This window comes from Mustela nivalis (assembly GCF_964662115.1).
Source record: "Mustela nivalis genome assembly, chromosome: 14".
NCBI classification, from domain to species: Eukaryota; Metazoa; Chordata; class Mammalia; order Carnivora; family Mustelidae; genus Mustela; species Mustela nivalis.
The window spans coordinates 28,319,100-28,339,001 of record NC_139033.1 but is presented as its reverse complement, the minus strand read 5'-3'; the positions used below and the strand labels follow the sequence as shown (position 1 = coordinate 28,339,001).

The window sequence follows — 19,902 nt, the reverse complement described above, 5'->3', positions numbered from 1 at the left end:
GGAAGACAATCACAACTCAGTTCTCCTCCTCTGTACTCTGAGATAAAATACACGAACAATTTCAAAACCTCTGCAGATTTCCTCCTCTTGCTACCACTCAACTTGCTTTTAGTTCCAATGAATCAATGTCAATATTTCTGCAGCACTACATGTTAAAGACAATGTAAGAGGCAGAAATTTTACACGTGTGTGTGTGTGTGTGTGTGTGTGTGTAACCAGGTACCTGCAGCAGCAAAAGGCACCGAGTATTTTAAAAGCTCACATGAATCTATTAGCCACAAAAATCTCTGGCAACTATGTGCCAACAGCTCTGGAGCTGTCTCCTGGACGCCAGGAATCTGCCCATTGAGAAGGCTGGTCATTTACTGTAAAGATGGTATATATACCATTTCTCCACATGACATTCTAAATATTTTTTACTTGCTGGTTAGCAGTAAAGCCATGTTAACTCCCTCAGTTTATACACAATATCCTTGGTTCTCAGAAAAGTGAAAGGCATTTTGCTGAACAGGTTTTTCAACTCTACTGTCCTCTATAGCTTACGACTGTAACTTGAGAGCTACACAGGCGCACTCGGAAGATGGCAAGGTCACTCTGGACTGAGGTAATGGAAGAAGACTTCCCAGAATCTGGGTGTGCCGAGGCAGAAATCTGAGCATCAGTAAGAACGAGGCGGTGTGAGCACTAGCGAGAAGCACCAGGGACGCTTCCGCAACATTCAATAATGAGACCACGTGAGATGGAGAGAGTGTTCTCACATGGGTCACGGGAAAAGGGAAGGACAGTGGTCGCAGTGGACTATTTTAGTGGTCTTCATCGTGTAGTGGTACACGAATGAACGGGAGACGGGGTCACAGGAAGTGAAGAAACCGCGTGGAAGTTAGAGCAGCATGAGGTACAGTGTCGTGAGAGCCGATAAGGAAGATTCCTACTTTGATGACTGCTTTTGGCCTTAACGAAACATCCATGGAGTCAGTAGCTCAAGAAGAGAAGTCGAACAAAAGTCGTCTAAAGCTCAAACAAATTTAGGAATGCCTGTGCTGTGAAGCTGACTGAGAGCTGAAGCAGATTTAGATCCAGTGACTGAAAAGGGCAGAAGGAGAAGAGTCTGGAAAACACTCTGATGTCATGTCACCGAGGTAAGGATTCTGAATGCCAGTTAACTCACCAATCACACAGAAATGACTCATTAGAAAAACTTAATTTCCACCTGAAGAATGTATTTTCTTAATATAACTACAGACTAGATTTTATCTTTCAAATTAAAGATGCATTTTGATGTAATTCTTTGAAATTTCAGATTTTGCCTTCATTAGACATAAAGCAACTGTACACCTACCTATTCTCAATTATCAGTGACACTAAGCACACTGTCACAACTCACCACAATGGTAGATTTGGCATCAAATACTATTCTTTTCAGTCTCTGCAAAATGCTGTCACCTCCTTGGGCCTTAAGTTTAACAGGAAAAAATAAAAACAAAAACAACAATTAAATTGTTATTTAAGTACCATGATTTCATTTTTCTGTTCTCTAATGTTACAACTGCAGGTCAAGGGTTGACCCTACGAGATTATGAAAAGCACATGAAAGAGCCATGCAGTACGTTATTTACTGTTGTTTTTTTTTTTTTTTTTTTTTTTCTGCCTCAGCTTCATCTGCTTTCTTGTGGGAACACACTGTGATGCTCTTCTGAATCAGTGTCCCTGCCACGCTCCAAGCAGCCCGGCTGAGGCTGACCCCGCAGCCCAGGCCTGCCTCACTGCCAGGGTTCGGGTGAGCTGTTAAACTGAGGTTGGTACAGGTATCTTTGCTATTGTGTCTCCCTAAGAATGAAGCCCCCACGCCCCACACCCACCTCTTCCAAAAGTGCTGAAAGACAGAGAAAAATTGCTGATGAAAATCGATCAGCTCTCTCTGCATTTGGCCATCCCTGAAATCTGGCTCAAGACTCGAATTTCCAAACTATGCGAGGCTGTCTTTGTTATCAAACAGTTTGAATTGGATTTCACTAACTTATACGTAGAGGAGTTCTCCCTCATAGAGGTGAGTTTCATTTCAACAAGTATTATTTTCACAAATATGAAATGCCCACTAAGCGACTGCTCCCAAAAAAGAAAGGCTTATTATCCTGTGAGTCAACTTTCAAATCAAGTTTGTAAAGCCTGAACAAAACTTTCATAAAAGCCTAGAAGTCACATATATTTTTCTATTTTATTCTAGTCTGTTGGAATAAGATGCTTGCTGGTCAGTGTGCGGAAGTAGCTTCATGGCCCTGTCATGTGGACTGCAAGACACTGCATGACACTGCAGTAAGATTGACAGAAATAATGGAAAATTCAGACTGTCCGTTCAGATTTCATTTTTAAATCCCATCAGCCAACAGACAGCACATGACTAGTTATGGATGTCATGCTCAGTGATCCATTAGTTGCATAGAACACCCCGTGCTCATCTCATCACGTGCTCTCCTTAATGCCCATCCCCCACCTACCCCAGCACCCCCTCCCCGCCTTCTGTAACCCTGCTTGTTTCCGGGAGTCCAGGGTCTCTCATGGTTTGTCTCCCTCTGATGTCTTCCCATTCAGTTTTCCCTCCCTTCCCCTGATGTCCTCTGTGCTATTTCTTAGGTTCCACATATGAGTGAAACCATATGGTAATTGTCTTTCTCTGCCTGACTTATTTCACTGAACATTAAACCTTCCAGTTCCATCCACGTTGATATAAATGGTAGGTATGTATCCTTTCTCCACTCATTATTTCTGAGAAATACTTTATGTGATTGGATTTGGAACTCTCCACCGAGGCTCTGATTCTCAGCGCATTTTAGTCTTATTCACAGGTTTTCTTGGAGAAGCAATCTGAATTACTTAATCCAATTAGCCTCCTGAACCCAGAAAGGTTAAGGGCCAGGAAGGTTTAATACTGGGATAGCTCTGAACCCTGCAGACCTCTCAGCGTCCACAGCCCAACTCCACACGGCAAGGGCACCTCCCACTCACTGTGACCACCAAAACCGTCTTCCACACAACCGTGAAAGAGGCATTTCCACCCATGAGCAGCTTCTTCCACAGAGGAACCGTCTATGTGTCTGAGAATGTGGCTCTGTGATGCGTGAGCAGCCAGGTGGGGAGCACTGCCCCCCACCCCAGGGGGACGACTCTTCCTTTCAGAATCAGAGGAAGAGAAGAGAGCTTGTTTCTCCTCGAGCTCCTCCTTTCAGGAAGTCCCTCTGAATTGGGAGCGAAGGACTCACCTCGACTGTGCCGTCCAAGATGCTATTAATGAACTGCACCATGTCCTCAGCGTTTCTGATCTGTCTGTCTAGTAAAAAGTATTGTTGGTTTGAAGTATTCAGTACAACCACAGTTGGGACTTTCAATTCACTGAAAGCAGAAAAGCAAAGAAATCAAAATACACATTAAACACAGAGATAACAAATATTCTGATATTCGTGTATATCCTGTCTAAGTAACGATGATCACGAAAGGAGGAAGCTGGATAAATAGCTTTGCCTCCCTATGCTTACATGAAGAAAATTTCAAATTGTGCATTTAAAAAAAATAGCTAAATCATGAAAAACATTTTAGGGCATGTGGGTGGCTCAGTCGGTTAAGCATTTGACTCTTGAATTCAGCTGAGGTCTTGATCTCAGGGCGGGGAGACCGAGCCCTGGACCGGCGCCGCGCTCAGCGGTGACCGAGCCGTGGACCGGCGCCGCGCTCAGCGGTGACCGAGCCCTGGACCGGCGCCGCGCTCAGCGGTGACCGAGCCGTGGACCGGCGCCGCGCTCAGCGGTGACCGAGCCCTGGACCGGCGCCGCGCTCAGCGGTGACCGAGCCGTGGACTGGCGCCGCGCTCAGCGGTGACCGAGCCGTGGACCGGCGCCGCGCTCAGCGGTGACCGAGCCCTGGACTGGCGCCGCGCTCAGCGGTGACCGAGCCCTGGACCGGCGCCGCGCTCAGCGGTGACGCTGCTTGAGACTTTCCCCCTCTGCCCCTCCTCCCACCCTCCCGCTTGTTTTCTTAGGGGGGAAAAAAAAAGTGAAAGGAAACATTCCAATATATAATATTGGACAGTTGAGTATTTGTGATTAAGCTAAAACTTATTATGCACAATCCATATTTTAAGCCCAATACTTTTCACATATCAATGGGTAGAGGTGAGTAGGGGGAGGGTTGTAAAAATTACGTGAGAAAACTCAAGTTTAATATTCAGCACATTACCCTGTGTTCAGTAAATAACTATTCCAAATTCTCTGAACTACTCTCCCCTCCATATTCTGCCGCAGCCTCAGGAAGTGCTTCACTGATTCACAAATATCAGTTTGCAAAAAGAAAATGTTACTAGAGGATGCCACTTCACTGAAATCATTTTTCTCCTTTTGAGGACAGGTTGTTGCATAACCATAAAAGGAGGAAGGTGCTTGATTCTGTATGTCCTCTGCACATGGGTTTGTGGTTACTGGTATGTCTCTATGAAAATTATGCAAAAGTACAAAACTTTACAGTAGAAGCAATTCACACTGCAGTATAATCGCCACACAAGTAACGTGGCTCTGATTCTCTACCCTCACCACACAATCTCCTTTTCCCAGTTAGGCAAAACACGCTCATGTGACCCTGATGTTGGGCTCAGCCACGTGACTTGGCCAAGGGGAAGGTTAACAGAGGCTTGAAGAGTGTGTGTATGGACAGGCTTGTCTTCCTGAGTTTCCGTGATGGCCACACGCCTTCCCCCCCGCCCCCACCAGGAAATAGACTGCCAGGGTCAGGACATACAAGACTGTGCAGACCGGAACCTCAGAACCTCAGTGGCAGTTTGGAGCCACACGTGTCTGTGCTCAGTCACTGCCAGCCAAGCCCAAGTACGTGAGAGAGAGCACATATCATAGCTTGAAGTCACTGGGTATCAGGCTAGTTGATCACCTGCTATTATTAGGCAATGGTTAGCTGACCGTAGAATTAAAAAAAAAAAAAATCTTAGCTTCACTCTTGCTTCATAAAATATACATAAGACAACTTTCTGATTTATAGCAGTTTAGTTATTAGTTGTAATAATACATAAGTAGCAAAAAGTTCTATTCTAACAAAATGGATCAGAACTTGACCTGCCTATATTTCTATCTCTGCCTACCTATGATCTCTCTGTCAAAAAAAAAAAAAAAAAAAATTTCTACTATAGAGTGTCCCCTTCTATGAGTTTCTATAGCATAACAATTTCTCTTAGCTTTCTACAAGGTCTGCCATACTCCTTATAACCTAAAATTATTTTATAAGCTATGGGAAATGTATAAATAATGTTTTTCTACTTTGTTTTGAATATTAAAAATTCAGGGCCAAAATTTTCAAGTAACTTTAGTCATTACTTATAAATGATAAATACCTAAAATGATATAGATCCTTTATTTTCTTTTCCTTTGTCTTGATTTCTTCATTGTATATTATATCTGGTACTTTGTATCACCAGTAAAAAGTCTCACATTCTTATTGGAATAAGAGGGATAATAAATAAAAATGAATAAAAGTAACACTAATTTATAACTTTAGGCTTTCAACTGAAAATTCTGAATGTTATTTCGGGTTGTGAGTTTCATTTTTATTTCCGCAGTGTTCTTACTTGTAAACCGGAATACTACACTGAAACACGAATGAAGGCAACTGCTAGCCCTTTGCTACTGAACAAAGCGGAAGAACACCAAAACACAGTATCATGCTAACTGCAACTGGAACCTCGACGCTGCTGGACACTCACTTGTCTCCAGTGAGTTTTCCTCATCTTCAGTTCAGGGGCCGGTTCTCAGGTCCACACCCTCCAGACCTCCCTTCTCCTCCCACCTCCTGCGTGCGGTCTGAAGCCCTGCCTGCAATAATGTCTCTGCATTCTTCTTCCACGTAACTGCATCGCTGCCTCCTCTGACAAGCATTTTTGGATCCCTCCTGCCATTGTGTGTACTGGGGTGTGGACAGGAGCCTGTATGTTTCCGGAACCCTGTACTATAAAGACCTTTTCGTACAGGTTTGCAAATACTATGTTGTCTTACCCAGCAGACTACGAACATTTTGGAGACAGGGACTCTACTCATTTTCTGGATCAAGAGTACCAAACACAATTGTGACATACAGTAAGTACTAGATGTCTACTGCATAGAGTAGCTTCTTATCTGAACTTAATTTACTCTAAGTACGATGTTTCCTAATAACAACTTTTTGAAGTGGCAAATGAGATTTTTATGTCATAAACATAACTGATGGAATTATTTTAGAATTGTGTATTTTCTCTGTAACATTATTTTTACTCTGTTAAAATGAATTCTGCTAGTATAGCAGCTAATTCTTGAATGTAAAAACTTCCTACTTAAATAACCTTTACTCACGGAAACCGAACTTAAGGTAAGGTGTACGTTAAACAGAATCTACAAGGTTTTTAATTTTTGAATGCTGTCTTCTTTCCAAAATACATGGAATTTAGAAATAAATTTTTAACATGGAATTGAGAGATACATTTTTTTAATATAGAACAATATTAATGTTCAGTGAGTTTCCAATTTAGATTTAAAAACTAAAGTACAATACTTGATGGGAGAATACGTGCATCAGCACAGATGAAAAGTTCACTTTTTTCCCCAGCTATTAACGCTTTTAAGTGTCTCAGAAACAAAAATTTTAAAACTGACAAAATTGGGAGCAAAATCACTCAGTCATTTAAAACTTTACTTACTCCATCAGCAAGGTATTTATATAGTCGTTTCCATCCATATGGCCAAACTGAAAATCCCTAACCAACAATAACCAAAAGAAAAAGAGAGAGAGCAGTATTAGGTACAAAACGAGGTAAATGTGTACAAAGAATTGAACGTGAGGGCTGGAGCACGTAAACACGTAATATCCAACTCACATAAAGTAGATGCGCAAGAGAATATGACTTCTAATGGCTTCCGAGATAAAATACATGAGTACGAGGAAGTAAATTTAAGATATTTCTAGTCTACATATTTAAAATGTAGGTCAGTATTAGCATTTCTAACTAAAATATGTTTAAGAAAAATAACCCACTTCGTTTACCAAAGGACTTATAAAAAGATGCTCCTACTATGTAACAGGAGAAATATAAATATATATCACTGATAAATCATTGGAAGACTCAGAATAAAAAGGGAATAATTAAATAATATAATACATTTATAGGCTGTCTGTTATCATTTATAGGCTGTCTGTTACGGCAGCAACAAACAGAATGATTTGGCACAAAGCAACAAGATCGCTTATTTTTTATATTCAGTTATTGTCTGAGCTCCTGTTATAATCATCATCTGTTTATATCTAACTTGTGATTGTTCACTTAACTTTATCTCAAATGAATGAGTACTTACACATATTTCCGAACAACAAATGTATCCCAAATCCCATCAAGAAGCAAGTATGATACAAGTTATAAAGTTTTTTTTCACTTGTATGACAGAGCAAGTCCAAACAATTCATACTGAAATACAACACACTGTGATTCACTTCAGTATCTTGATTCGCCTTTGAAAGTATAACACAGTTCCACTTTTGCTGTACTATACATAAAATATAGTTAAAGAAAAATAAAGGAATCTTGAATGCAAGCACCTACCTGTGGAATTGGTCTCTGTAATCTCTAGCAACTTCCTGAATAACTGACTTTAATCTGTGAAAGAATACAAGAATATTTCATCTCTTCACTTCAAAAATATATTATCATTTTTCAATTATAATATCTGCTTCCTTATCTAATACTGTGGGGAAAGTAAGATACTGTATCAAGTTTATCTGACACCACGTAAAGTCTGAGTTAGATGGTATGTGAAGCTTAAAACTATTTCAAGACACTATACCTGGTATGTTCAATTGATGTATTTTTCTCATCAATAACTGCAATAGCCACAAGCTTTCCTGAAATTAAGAATGACATATCTAAATTCAATAGCCCTCATCATACAAACTTTTCAATTATTATTGTAGCTGTGAATTGGGAATTAGTAAATAGTTTCTAGAATTTAATTCCGAGTATGCTACACGTTACGCACAGCAGAATGAATCAATGAATCAGTCAGTTGGAAGTGAGAGGTTCCCTCCCGCCTCCCACCCCCCACATGTAAATAATAGTAAATATTTAACAGTTTACTAAATTGCACTGTTTTCACAGTACCCACAAAGAGAATAAAATGAGTACTTTGTCAAAATCTAAGACATTAAGAAATAAATGTATTATTAATTGATAAAGGGAATTTATTATTAGTTACTGTACCTCTAAAAAAATGACATATAACAAGAGAAGGACTTTTAGATACTATTCCCTCCAGTGAGTCACGTCACTACTTGCCAGTACTAATATACAAAACAAAACTGACCCAAATTTAACCCTCAACACAACATAAATCACACTCGTCTGGAACATCGTCTAGCGACAGCGGCCACAGTAACCAGAGCACTGGTACTGGAGTCAGAAGACCAGACGCCGCAGCGGAGCGTGCGGGTCCCATTCTAGGCCGGCCGGGAGACACCTGCGAAGCACCAGTCACCAGCTGAGGGCCGTCGCCGCGGAGTGACGCGCACACAGACAGGGCTCTGAACTAGTGGGAAGCACAGTCTAGCAGGGAAAACAACAGAGACACCCAAAGATCATGTACACCACAGCAAAAATGTACGGTGAACCAGGAGAGCCGTGAAGGTGTTCGGAAAGAGACTAGAGCGAACGTGGGCAGTTCGAGCGCAGGCCTGGACGTGCTGAGACAGCGCTGCTCGGTCTGAGTGCGACGACTGTACACGGCCTAAAGCTGCGCCGATGCAGGCTGCACCGCCTTCATAGATGAACTGTACACGGCCAGCTCGAAAGCTGCGCCGATGCAGGCTGCACGGCCTTCTAAGAGACGTCGGGGTGGCTGGAGAAGGGAGAGCGAGGAACGAGCAGACGGAGAGGAGGTGGGGACCGCGGCCGCCAGGACTTCCAAGAAAAACAAGCCTGTCCGAAGCCACCGAGCGCCTGGACGTCTGTGCTGGTGGGGCGAGGGGCCAAGTGGGATAGTGGGCAGGAGCAGAGCCGCGGCAGCACCACCAACAAGGGCAATGAGGTTGGATACAAAAAAGGAACATTCCACAGCCAACTTCTTTCCAAACTCGTCTGGGAGAAGACACTATCTGCATAGAGCCCGAGCTGCCTGTTTTAATTACCTCAAGGTCATGCTGTCTCCTAGGATGACTGAACTGAGAGCAAAACTACTGTACTCCTACATAGTACCCCCTTTCCCCTCCCGTGAGTCTGAAAGAATCCAAAAGTAAACCCACAAGCTCTGACACCATCCACAGCAACGTCTAGTGCTGAGCTAACACACGCCTCCCTCTGCAAGGATCAACAGACAAGGAAACGTCACCAGACACAGAACAGGAATAAGCAGGCTCAGGAGCCAGAGCAAATAACCGAAGAGTTTGAAAACACCATGAGAACCTATTAGAACATTTCTAATTTGTATTTTTAATCAGACTCAAAAGCAGGAAATCATGAAGAGGAAAAGCTACGCACACTACTTCTCATATAAAAAGCTGAGCCTTGAGTACAATTTTCCCATTTTATTAAATCTAAAACTGTATTTCAATCCCCCTTATCACAAAGTTGTGAATGAAAACAATTGTGGCAATAATATTCATGATTTCTCTAATTCATTTTAAATTTACAAAACACTTCCTCCTAAAACTTCCCATGGTAACTTCTTAGAACCGTGGCAGTTTGCATCTACTTGAGACCCTCCATTCAAAGCTCCTTACAGCTTTCATCTTTGCATCTATAAATATATTTACTTTGCTTCTCATTTTCAATGTTGTGACTTTAAGAACCACGCCAACGTGGCGTCCACAATTTCCTCACAAGTAAAAGTGGGTTTCAAAGGTTGTGATGAGGTGTATTCCAACTCCTACTACAAAATCAGCTCCCAATACAGCTTCCTCGTTATTTCTTCTCATCTCCTTATCACCCAGGCTCTGCTTTTCCTGTTGCTATCAGTTCTAACTAGTAAACATTTCCTAACTAACTCATCTTTGTTTCCCATACAAATGCTGCTTCTTTGTTAGTATTAATCTATGTTCTCATGAAGAAGAACTGGCATTCAAGTCTTAAAAAGGAAGGAAATTATGAAAGAGAGTTTAAAATTCATTTCCTACAGAATCAGATTTAAGAAATCAATGAAAGAAAATTCTGCAGAGTGATGGAGAGTTGTATATACGCTTGTTACCAGTATCTCCAAGTTCATACAAGAGGAAGCCATCCATAGTAAGGTAGTTCTGAAACCTCTCCCTGTTGATCCAAGATGACAGATCACCATCCTCGTACTCTTAAAAACAAAAAAAAACTAATAAGTTATATGTAAATAAGAATTTTAAATGTTTATAATGTTCTAATCTGGCAATATGTATAAAATGCCTTGACATGGAATCATAAATCTTAACTTCATAAATTTCATTTTTAGGAATCTATTCTAAGCAAACAATGGGACATACAAAAGCATTAATGGACAAAGAAATTCTTCACCACAGCATCATTTAAAAAAAAAAAAAAAAAGCAAAAAATAAGGAAATAAAGGAAATAAGTGAAATACCCTAAACAGGAAATAATTTAAATAATTATGGGACAGACTGAGGAAGACAATTTATAGTTTTTGAAAAATTAATAAGTGGTAAAGCAGGTTGTAAAACATTATTACAATATGACTGTAATTTTGCTTGAAAGTCAGACTGACAGCATGATTAAATGAAGGCATACCCTCCTAACTAAGTGGTTATCCTGGGTTGATAGTTATCCTTGAACGATGGCAATATGAGGAACTTTTTATGACAATTTCTTTGCTGTTTTCTATTTTCTGACATTTCTACCTCAGTTCACAACTCTTTCTCATATGTAAAACACAACACAAATATGAAGCCATACTTTAGCCTTTTTCCAACATCAAATAATTCCCCTGCTAAGCAGACAGAAAACATCTGTAATATCAAGAGAAAAACTATGTCCCGATTAGAAATATAATCCTTAGGTAACTGTGAACAATTATTATAACTGCATGAAAAGAAGCTGATATAAAATCCTACCAATATGTTTGGCTGAAGATTGGACTTTAATGATTTCGTGAAAGATATGCTTTTTCTGTCACTTGCATTGCTAAACAAAACATTTTCAAGTTATCAAACCTATAAAATAAGCACCGTCACATAAATCTGAAAGCATTTATGGGTTTGGACTTAAAAATTAGAAAAATAAACAAAACTAGGAGTTGAGTCCTGGGGACACAATCTCCACTTCAGGTCAAAAGCCAATGTTTTAAGATTGTTCAAAAGTGATATACGTGAAACTCATCAGAAGATAAACCATCCTCCTGAGCCCTAACCCAAAGCATCAAAACTTATTGACAATTAAATATTAGAATAAGCATTCAAGGTAAAGTCTCTGTGTTATCTGAGGCTTCAGGCAGGCTCTACATACTAACGCCTGCATGTCAGAAAACGACAGCCTCTCCCATAGCTAAAGGTACTTTTCTTATTCCTCCTGGCCACTCCCGGGAGGCCACATTTGAAACAAGGAGAGAAGAGGAGGGGCGGTTTCTTAGCTATGATTACAGAGCAGATTTATATCCACACAGATATGATCACGCTACGCTTGTTCCAAAGATAAACAAAGTGACTCTCTGGAGTGTTAACAAATTCATACTAGAACTAGAACAAGAAATCTGAAAGCTGGGGCACCTGGGTGGCACAGCTGGTCAAGCAACTGCCTTCAGCTCAGGTCATGATCCTGGAGTCCCGGGGCCGAGTCCCACATCAGGCTCCCCGCTCAGCAAGAAACCTGCTTCTCCCACTCCCACTCCCCCTGCTTGTGTTCCCTCTCTTGCTGTGTCTCTCTCTGTCAGATAAATAAATAAAATCTTAAAAAAATAAAAAATACTTCAGCGAAGAAAAACATTGCTGTAGCAAGTATGTTAAGATCTTGGTAATTGTCTAACGTGGGTGATGGGTATATACATAGGATTTTACTATTCTAGCAGTCTCTTTATTACAAGGTAGGTTTGTTTAACAAAAGTATTTTAAAAATACAGCAAGTGTTTACTTCAGTGAAGAAATGCTGACTAACAGGTGAACGGTTGGTTACTACTGTCAGGGAGGGACAGCTGAAAGCAGGAAAGAACACGTCCTCCAGGGTCCTCACCACTACTGAAGGGGTTTTATTTCTTCACGTTTTTGTGAGTCTGAAATGTTAGATCTTTTTTTAAAAAATATGAATAATTTTGAATGTTTTAAAATAATGTACAGAAATGGAAATGCATGCATAGAGTTCATGTCTCAAAAGACCAATGACCTGACAAAAAAAAGAAAAAAATAAATCACTGAAGGCAGAACCCAGAAAGCACACTACACAGAAAAACCAAAGCGGAAGGGTAAGAAAAATCTGTCCGTCATTCAACTAATAGGAAATGTAAGAAGTAGTTGCATCTACCAAATCTTTCATCAACACCTAAGTCCTTTAATAGGGGCAGCATTTTTATTTCAACAAGTTTTGTATGAGTTAAAACATTGGAACTTACCATCGTAAACAAAGTAAGTTTCATCTTTGAAAACAAGCACAGCGGGCCTCTCCTTCAATGTCACATACTGCAAAAAATCAGATGTGTAAATAACTTTTACCATTAAAATTCTTTTAATTGGTAGCTATGATTTCAAAAAGATTGAAAGATACCAGAAAAAACCTACAACAAAACTGTTACAAACAATTAAAAAGACTCCCACAGTCAATCCCAACGTCACCCAAGGACAGTTTTAACTCTGTGCAACACCTGGCTCAGTGCCCTGTTTGCTACTGAGATTTGCTACGGAGAAAACTGGATTGTTCTTAGAGCTGATAAGAGAGCAAAGACATCCCAGGAAGTATAGGACAAGACCCGCTCTGAGGAAGCTAAGGAGCTGTGGATAAGGCAACATGCAGCACTGGCAGGTCTGAGTCCTTCCCCACCATTCCCAGGCTGTGTGACGTGGGAGTCCTCTGCCGTCCTGGGGAGCTGGCTTCCTCCTCTGTAAGTCAAGGACACCGAGTCTCCACCTCACTGCACAGTTACTAGCAAAACTAGATGCACTAACACATGTGAGAGCTGGTTTAAAATGTAAATTGGCCAATTAAATGTAAATTGGCTAACTAAATGTAAAATGTAAATCGGCTAACTAATAAGAAGAAATTCTTTCAGAGGGTACCTGCCTCTTATACCTGTGCTGTCATTATTTCAAAATACTGACACTATAGTAATCAGTATCCCCCTGGGTGAGCCACGCAGAAATAGGGCATGGTGTGATAATACTGAAAAGCAGTAACAAATAATCATTAGGTAATTAATAACAATAATTTTAACAATAAAATAAAAAAAGAGATGCTGTCCTAGAAATACAAAGAAGGGAGACGGAATACCTCAGGTACTACAGAATGATTTCTTACACAGTTACTGGAACATGGTGCAGCACCATGCAGAGAGCTATCTGGAGGGCAGTGGTGAAGGTCTTTGGTAAGTCTCTGTCATCAGGGGCACCAGTGCTCGTCTGCTCCCGGGAACGCATCCGCAGAGGGCCTCTACGCGTATATTATAGCATCCGGCACCCCCCCTTTCACGGATACCCGCACTTGAGCTCACTCCGCAGATGGGAGCTTGCAGCACTGACTTGCACATACTCGGGATCCCCCTCCTCCCTCCTCGTATTCCCTTCAACTCGTTACCGTGGGCGACAGTCCTTGGTCCACAGGCCGTTTTTCTCCACTCGCCTGTAAGCACCCTGAAGTCAGAAACTGCCCTGAGTCATCCTTACATCCCTTTATTATGCTTACCAGGGACTTCATCAATACTAGATGTAAAGCTAAGGAAGCTTTGCATGATCAAACACTAAAATTCAAAATATGGGGGAAATATAAAATCATGGGCCTTGTCCTTATTTGAGAATTCTCTGTGGTGGTAAAATTCTTCATACTACTCTGAGAGAATACTGATTCCCCTAAGCAAACTTCTGCAACCATATACACAGGGGAAAAACGAAAGAGAGAGAGAGATGAGAAATACTGGTATTTGCAGGCATAATTAAGGAATGTTTAAGGGAACTAGTTGAGAGGTCAATAATAATAACCACAAGATGCCCTCACTGCACATACTGTGTGTGCCTACCCACGCAGAAGTTCTAGGTGCTGGAATTTTGATCTAAAACGTCTGTCACTATACAAGGACTGGGGGGTGCCATGTGGGGTCAGGGTCTAGAACACAGCATGTCCTCTGATGCACTCCAAGTAAATTGCTTGAACACTTCAAGACGAGGGTACAGTGTACATTCTCATGTCTAATACTAAAATGTGGCCCACTGGGCTTTGGAGATGAATGGATTAAACATTCCTAAGCCTGGGCTGAGAACTCGATTCCATCCATTCTGGGCCTTTACACCACATTAAGTATTTTAAGACATTCCAGAATACAGATTCTTAATCTTTAAAGGCATCGATTGAGAATCTAATGGCACGTACAGCTCTTCTTCCTTCCTGTCATCTCCTCCCCATCGAAAGTAAATGCATCCACATAAAATACTAAGAAATAACTTCTGGGACAAAACTAAGTAAACCTAAAAATGAGTTTAAGCCGATCAGATTTGTCTCGGGTTCTCCCAAAGAAGTGAAAATCATTTCAGAATATATTACACATTTATAAGATAAACATTTATATACAACATATTGCAAGAAGCACTAGACACATATAGTCTTAGAAATATTTAAATATTAAAAAATATTAAACAAAAATTAATCAAATGTGTAATATGACATACCTTTGTGGAGGGAAAAAAAAGACTGTTTTGATTTTCTATAACTTACACTGGTTAAAAAGAAAAAGCTTCCCTTGATTTATTTCATGTTTGCTCATAGCCACTGCCTAATTTCTCAGGCCCCCTTCTCAGGGAAAACTTTAATTTCTCAAGTCCCCTTCTCAGGAAGACTTTTCTGAAGAGAAGAGTCCATACCTGTAACCTACAGTTTCTTATCTGCATTTTCCCAGATCACACGAAAGAAGTACCTGTCCCTCTTGTAAAACCACTATAACCTCCACGTGGACAAGTGTCACAGTTACTTTCCTCAACTCATCTCAACCACTTTGCATGTATCTTGCACAACAAACCCTCTTTTTAAAACATTTGTTTATCTTGGCTTTTCCCTCACATTGTTTTCCTACTGCCCAGCTATTTTCTTCTCGTGTCATCCTTTGCCGTCTTTAAGTCCTGGGCCCATTTATTTCCTTAAAAGTTTGCATCCGTGTCTAAGAAACTGTTTATACAGCCTGACTGCCAGGCACCTAGATCCACCTGTGAATTTGATGCTTCTGCTTGGATGTCTCACTAATATGTTGAACCAAGTTGAAATGAACAATTCAAAACTCTTGATTGGCTCCCCATTCCCAAACTCATTTCTTTTGCAATAATCCAAGGTCGTAGATGACACTACCACCGACCCCGCTGCTAAACTAAAGACCTAAGAGTCATCCTTGCTTCTGCCCTTCTCCTCCAGGTCAGCGAGCACAAACAATTCTGCCTCTAGAAAACAACAATGCTTTTACTTCTCTCCCATCCTTCTACAAACCCCCAAGCTTAAACTCCCCAGATTACTTCAAGAGTTCAACTGATCTCTGGGTCTATTCTCACCCCTACCCAATTCATTCATTCTGTTCTCAGCAGAGAAATGTCCTTAAAATGAGCACGAGACAAAGTCGTTCACCAGCTTCCACCCAGCACATGCACGGCCGCGACCTGCGAGGCCTCCACGGCTCTCTGCCTATCTCCCATCTATCTCCTTCCTCAGTGTATACAGCACATGGGCCTACGACCGATTTCTCCAGTATGCCAGCCGTGTTCTCATCTTGGGCATTTGTAGTATCTGCTCCCTGTTTCTAGTTTATTCTGGAAAGAGATCTTTGCGTGGCTCCTTCACAGCATATATGGCCAAGTTCAAATATTTTCTTCTCAGACAGACATTTCCGGGTCAACCAATCCAAAGCAGCCACCCCACTCTCATGTCCCTACTTCCACATGCTCTTTTACTTTATTCATAGCAGCTACGTCCTGTTTACATATTTGTTTGCTGAAGATGACTATCTCAGGCTGAGGACCCAAAAGATGTCGCCTGCAACACCCAACTTAGTACACTCTCTTTACCCACAAGAACGTAGGCTCTTCCTCCCACGACCCTGATGCTCTTGCTTCTCACCAATGATCCAGGACTTAACACAGGGCATGGCACATGATTACATAAGCAGCAGCTGTGCATTAATATACATAAATACATTAATCACTCCATTACTTCTAAACCAATTCAACAATCTGGGCTCTCATTTCTTACTACTGCTATTACTCTGAAGAGAAAAAAAGCATCAACGTAATAAACACAGTCCCTAAATGCTATGAATCTGTGGTATTTGCTTATTAACAATCTAGTACCAGTAGTAAAGAGTTAACATGTTTATTGTTCTACACATATGAGTAAATAAACCTGATAAATAAAATCAAGTAATAACTTAAAAAATGAAATTGAGTCATTGCAATTCATTTTTAAACATTACCTCAGGAACCACTTCTTCTGAGGCAGAAAAGAAGTATGTATATACAATTAATTCTGAAGCAGCATCTATGTATTTCTCCTGTGAAGATACAAATAGAAAAGAGGTGACTTTTAAATACTAAGATCAGAATCCATTCTTCATTAAACACTCAGAGCAGGCAGTACCTTCCTCAGCCCTGTCATCCCAGTTTGATGCCTTCAGTGTTTTTATGTGGAAAGATGATGGAATATAAGCAGCAAATGAAACGAACTGTTTCTAAAGTAAAAGACCACCATAACTCAATGCTTTAATACTCCCCTAAATAAAGTAATAAGCTTAATTCATATATTTTAATTCAACAGTCACAGGAGAGGTCGGTACATATATCCACATACATAAACAATTTTCAAAGTTGACATTCAAACTGCACTCTGCAATCTTAAGGAGCCAAAAATGCTAAAAAGTAACACAAAATCTGAATAACCAGGGCAAGCAACATCTTTTTATTCATTTCTGTTTCACAAACGCAAACACAACAGGGAGCATATAAGCAAGTGTTTTCATTAGAAAAACTCTTAGATTGAACTAAAATATTTCCAATAAAAGTAAAATAATTTTAAGTGTTTGGGTCAAAGTTTTGGCTATACTGAAAAGTAAATTATAATACATTTGTGTTTGTGAATTTAAAAAATAAAATCATTTGATAACCTTCAAAGGTGACTCTCCGCCTATGTAAACAAAAAAAACACGATGTCTCTTTTGCACATGTTCAAACATTTGCTGACTTGGAAGTGGCCGAATTAGAGCCCTGTTTGAAAACAAAACAAACAGAAAATAAACTTGCATTTGAAGTAAAGATAATACATAATTTTAAAGTTACAAAGTTTTAATGTTGTATTAACTGAATTTTAAGTAATCACGCAATCCACAAAAATCTAATAAAACTTTAGCCCATGACCAAAACTGTACTCACACAATGAAAACAAAGTACCCACAACTTAATCTATCAATTTAAAAAATAAGTTTAAAATACATCCCTTTAGAGAGTACCAACTTGGCCAATGTTGTGATAGGCAAGAACAAAACTATAAGCCATTTAGAGTCCTCAGCCACAAATAAAAGGATCTGCATGAGAATTATTTTTTTTCCCCTCTCCTATGATCATTCACACTAACACACTATGAAATCCTATCCCAGAAAATTATAATGCGATGTTAAGAAGATTTATGTCTATTTAAATGCCAGTTTTAAAATATAGAGGTTAGGGCGCCTGGGTGGCTCAGTGGGTTAAGCCTCTGCCTTCGGCTCAGGTCATGATCTCAGGGTCCTGGGATCAAGACCTGCATTGGGCTCTCTTCTCAGCAGGGAGCCTGCTTCCTCCACTCTCTGCCTGCCTCTCTGCCTACTTGTGATCTCTCTTTGTCAAATAAATAAATAAAAATCTTAAAAAAAATTTTTAAAAGAAATAAAATATAGAGGTTAAAATCTAAATGTTTCATAAGTATGCTATTCTTTTCAGAAAAAATATAAGGGAAAGTGGTAGTCCGAATAATACCTCAGAACCTTATAAAAAGAAAACAAAATTCTACAAAGACTTTTACTATGCAAGCATATTTCAAAGCCAAATACACTGAGAAATAAATTCCATCAAAGTTTATTGTAAAATGTATCACTTGCAAAATGTTACTAAAAAACTAAAAAAGAGGCATGGTTTATACTGTCAGATTTTTCTCCACTAAATCTGGAAAGAATACAGTTTGCAAAGGCAAACATATTTTCAAAATGCACCGTTCCTTACGTACGTTGCATCACTCCACTCTAGCCTCTATTCTTGTACTTCAGTAATTAACTGCTAAGTGATGCAACCCCAGGACTGAGTCATGAAATTTCATTTGCAACAGAGTCACCTTTAGTTACATCAGTCCCTCATGTAATCCCCTCGTACCATATATCCCCTCATATAATATAAACTTATCTCACAATTTATTCAGAAAGCAGATAAAATGAAATATGCAGTCAATGAGAAAATACAGTGAAAATTATTACTAATAAGCTCTGCAAACTTGAAAAAAGGTCATTCCTAATTCTGCCTTTCTCTCAAATAATTTAGCCCATACAGTGCCATGCCAGTCAACAAACCCACTGCGATATTTCAGTTTTACTTTAAAGCTATTTAAAGTTATCAATGTATCCTGTCAAACTCACAAGTGCTTATACTTTCAAAGTCAACATAGGTTAACTTAGCTTGATAAACGTTCTCTTGAATAAGAGCCACATAATTGTATTAAATAATTACAAGCACCAACTTTTACACCCCAGCAAGACAGATATAGATGAAAAAGCAAAATCACCACATTCAAACCAACAGGAAATGTTTAAGAAGAAACGGTCTTCTTAGCAGTAAAATCTCAGAGATCTGTAACTCCGATAATAATCTGGGTTCTAATTGTCACATTCTAAGCAATGTGTAATACCTCACAGTTGGCATAAAGCAGCATGTGACAGATCAAGGAAAGTATTTGGTCTACTAAATTTTCCAGTATCACAGGCCAGGGATTAAAGCCCAGGTCTAATCAGAACAATGATATTGTGGGGTTTCTTTTAAAAACTCTGGAGTTAAGTAACAAGAAAAATAAGCTGATGTAAATGAAGCAGTATAAAAGCAAATTTACAGTAAAATAAAAGCTACCGTTCACAAGGTTGTCAGAAGTAATCAAATTCTGAAAATATTAAAAATCCACTGGCAGGGGCGCCTGGGTGGCTCAGTGGGTTAAGCACCCATCTTCAGCTCAGGTTGTGAGCTCGGGGTCTTGGGACTGAGCCCCACATTGGGCTCCCTGCTCAGTGGGGAGTCTGCTTCTCCCTCTCACTCTCTCCTTGTGTCTCCTCTCTCACTGTCTCTCTCTGTCAAATAAATAAATAAAATCTTTAAAAAAAAAAAAAATCCACTGGCAGGGGGCACCTAGGTAGCTCAGTGGGCTAAGCATGTGTCTTTAGTTCAGGTCATGATCTCAAGGTCCTGGGATTAAGCCCTACGTTAGGCTCCCTGATCAGCGGGGAGTCTGCTTCTCTCTCTCCCTGCTCCCCCTGCTGGAGCTCTCAGTCTCTCAAATAAGTAAGTCAAATCTTTAAAAAAAAAAAAAAAAAATCTATTGAAGAAAATTTTTTTTCTACAAATGCAGTAAATTTAATACAAGGTTAACAAATATAATACAAATCACAGTTCCTCTAGTTTCTTTAAACATCTCTCCGCATATGCTACATATGCCTACCTTTTGTCATAAACGAACAGAAA

The 19,902-nt window shown here is 39.9% G+C and overlaps 1 protein-coding gene and 1 long non-coding RNA gene across 2 annotated transcripts in view; one reads left to right on the top strand and one right to left on the bottom strand.

The window, feature by feature from the left end:
- TMX3 (thioredoxin related transmembrane protein 3) overlaps positions 1 to 19,902 on the bottom strand; it is a 42,517-nt gene that overhangs the window by 3,319 nt on the left and 19,296 nt on the right. The window contains 9 exon segments of the mRNA XM_082698910.1: positions 1,385 to 1,453; positions 3,258 to 3,387; positions 6,722 to 6,778; positions 7,619 to 7,672; positions 7,860 to 7,917; positions 10,251 to 10,349; positions 12,588 to 12,654; positions 16,629 to 16,706; positions 17,316 to 17,415. Of these exon segments, the coding sequence (XP_082555036.1) occupies positions 1,385 to 1,453; positions 3,258 to 3,387; positions 6,722 to 6,778; positions 7,619 to 7,672; positions 7,860 to 7,917; positions 10,251 to 10,349; positions 12,588 to 12,654; positions 16,629 to 16,706; positions 17,316 to 17,415 (712 nt within the window).
- On the top strand, positions 13 to 6,714 carry LOC309847983. Its single transcript, XR_014302759.1, has 3 exons — positions 13 to 1,139; positions 1,654 to 1,795; positions 5,612 to 6,714. It is a non-coding gene; the product is annotated as an uncharacterized lncRNA (long non-coding RNA).